Below are 2500 nucleotides of genomic sequence, written 5' to 3'. Positions count from 1 at the left end.
GACGAGGGGAAGAGGAAGGATTAAAATATAATAAAAAAGACGAGAGACGAGCCAGAACAACAAAACTATATGCACGTGGAATTCTGGACGCGGGGAGAGGACTTTGGAGGGAGGCAGAGGGGAAGGAGGAGCCGGAAGGGGGGGGGGGGGAGGGGGAGTGCCTGAGAGGTGGGGAGGACACGAACAACCTAAGGACACTATAAAGGAGATGTAGGAAGAGTGGTGGCGTGTATCCCTTCCTGGTGCGAGGTGGTGATGTTATCGATTGGCTCTTTCTGGGATCCTTGAATAACGGGGATGAGGTAATCGTGGTGATTCATAGTATTTTTCCCATTTTTATCAATATCTTTTTGTTTGTTTCGGTGCCTGTCTCGTCGACGGACTGGCAAGGCTTGGCGCAACGGCATTGATGTAATGGCGCGTCATTAATTTTACGCTCATTGTTCAAGAGAAATAATGAGGGTTTCATGGGGGCACATTCTGCACCGCCATCGTCGTTTTCGTGTTTCAGCTTTATTTTCGTCATATTGTCGCCGTCATTACTTGTAGCAACACAATCAAGACCGTCATCATTATTATTCCTATTATTCAGATGGCGGTGGGTTATTATCACCGTTGCCACCACCTTCATCTTCATCTTCATCATCTTCTTCATCTTCATCTTCATCTTCATCTTCATCTTCATCATCTTCTTCATCTTCATCTTCATCTTCATCTTCATCTTCATCTTCATCATCTTCATCTTCATCTTCATCTTCATCTTCATCATCTTCTTCATCTTCATCTTCATCATCTTCTTCATCTTCATCTTCATCTTCATCTTCATCATCTTCTTCATCTTCATCTTCATCTTCATCTTCATCATCTTCATCTTTATCTTTATCTTTATCTTTATCTTTATCTTTATCTTCATCTTCATCTTCATCTTCATCTTCATCTTCATCTTCATCTTCATCTTCATCTTCATCTTCATCTTCATCTTCATCTTCATCTTCATCTTCATCTTCATCTTCATCTTCATCTTCATCTTCATCTTCATCTTCATCTTCATCTTCATCTTCATCTTCATCATCTTCATCATCTTCTTCATCTTCATCTTCATCTTCATCTTCATCTTCATCTTCATCTTCATCTTCATCTTCACCTTCACCTTCATCTTCACCTTCACCTTCACCTTCACCTTCACCTTCACCTTCATCATAATCTTCATCTTCATCTTCATCTTCATCGTAACCATCGCCGCTCTCACCATCGTCGTCAGCAGCACGTTTACATCTTCCCTTGGTCTCAGAGCCGTAGATTGCTAGTTCTTCCCTTTACCCTGAACTCAAACCCTCCTCTTTGTACCTCCTTATCCCCCCTCCCCCTCCCTCTATCTTTTCTTCTCTCCACACCTCTTCCTTCCTCCTCCCTTCACTTGTCTCCTCCTTTCTATTTTTCGTTTATTCCCCAACTTCCTTTCTCTCCCACAATCTTTTCCTTCTTCCCTTTCTTATCTCCTGCTTTCCTCCTCTCTGCCCCCTGCTCCCTCCCTCTCTTCTTCCTTATTCCCCCCTTCCCCTCCTGTTCCCCTGCTTCCATTCACCCCTGTTCGGCTATTTTCCCCACTGCCCTCTTCCCTTTCTATTTTCACTTTCCCTATATCCCTCCCCTTTCCCCTTCTCTTCCCCTTTCCCCTCTCCCTTTTTCCATCTTCCCCGATGCCCCCCCCTTCCCCCATCCGCCATTCCCCCTTTCTCTCCGCCATATCCCTCGTCATTTCCCCTTCTCTCTTCCCCTTATCCCTTCTCCTTTCTCTTCTCTTCCCCTTCCCCAATCCCTCCCCTCCCCCTTTCTTCCCATTTCCCTGCCCATTTCCCCTTCTCTCCCCCATCCCCCCCTCTCTCTCCCATCCCCCCTGCCTCCCATCCCAAGACAAGGATCCGCCGCATAACGAAATCCGACCTACTGTCAAGGCGCCTGTTCTTCCTTAATACAGGGAGTGAAAGAGTTACGACTTTCGGACATCCGTCCATTCCTCCTCTCTTTCCTCCTCCTCCTCCTCCACCTCCTCCTACTGATAGATAAGGTCAAAGGTCAGCGTGAGCGCACGGAACAGCGACTGGGCTTGTCTGGCAACTGGCTCTTCCTCCCGCCCGCGCTCTCGCCCCGGGCTCGCTGTCTTCACTCGCTTTGCTCTAGGTCTTGTCTTTTGCTTCGCCATTTTTTATATATATATATTTGTTTATTATTATCATTATTTTTGTCTTTACTTTAACTGGTTTTGTATTTCCCTCTTCTCTCCGATTTTTCTTTTCTTTTTTTTTCTTAGCTCTTCTATCTTCGTCTGTTTTTTTTTTTATTCTTCCACTTCTTGCGTTGTTTGTCATAACTTCATGTTTGGCCTCTTTGTTTTTTTCTTCCTATTTCCCTATTTCCCCATTTGTATAAAGGTATTCCTCCTCCTCCTCCTCAACTTCTCCTCCCATTCTTATTTCTATTTCTCCCCATTATCTTTCTC

General features: G+C 45.0%; 2 protein-coding genes across 2 annotated transcripts in view; both read left to right on the top strand.

Moving 5' to 3' along the window:
- Window positions 1-2500, top strand: part of LOC125033447 (protein yippee-like 2) — a 108351-nt gene that overhangs the window by 7798 nt on the left and 98053 nt on the right. The gene's annotated exons all lie outside the window — the stretch shown is intronic.
- Window positions 691-2500, top strand: part of LOC125033273 (uncharacterized protein DDB_G0271670-like) — a gene marked incomplete at its 5' end in the record, with an annotated part of 4904 nt that continues 3094 nt past the window's right edge. The window contains one exon of the mRNA XM_047624656.1: window positions 691-1157. Within this exon, the coding sequence (XP_047480612.1) occupies window positions 691-1157 (467 nt within the window). The remainder of the gene's footprint in view (window positions 1158-2500) is intronic.

The sequence above is a fragment of the Penaeus chinensis genome, chromosome 16 (genome assembly GCF_019202785.1).
Source record: "Penaeus chinensis breed Huanghai No. 1 chromosome 16, ASM1920278v2, whole genome shotgun sequence".
Taxonomy (NCBI): domain Eukaryota; kingdom Metazoa; phylum Arthropoda; class Malacostraca; order Decapoda; family Penaeidae; genus Penaeus; species Penaeus chinensis.
The sequence above is the reverse complement of the archived record's forward strand: the minus strand, read 5'-3'. Positions and strand labels throughout refer to the sequence as shown.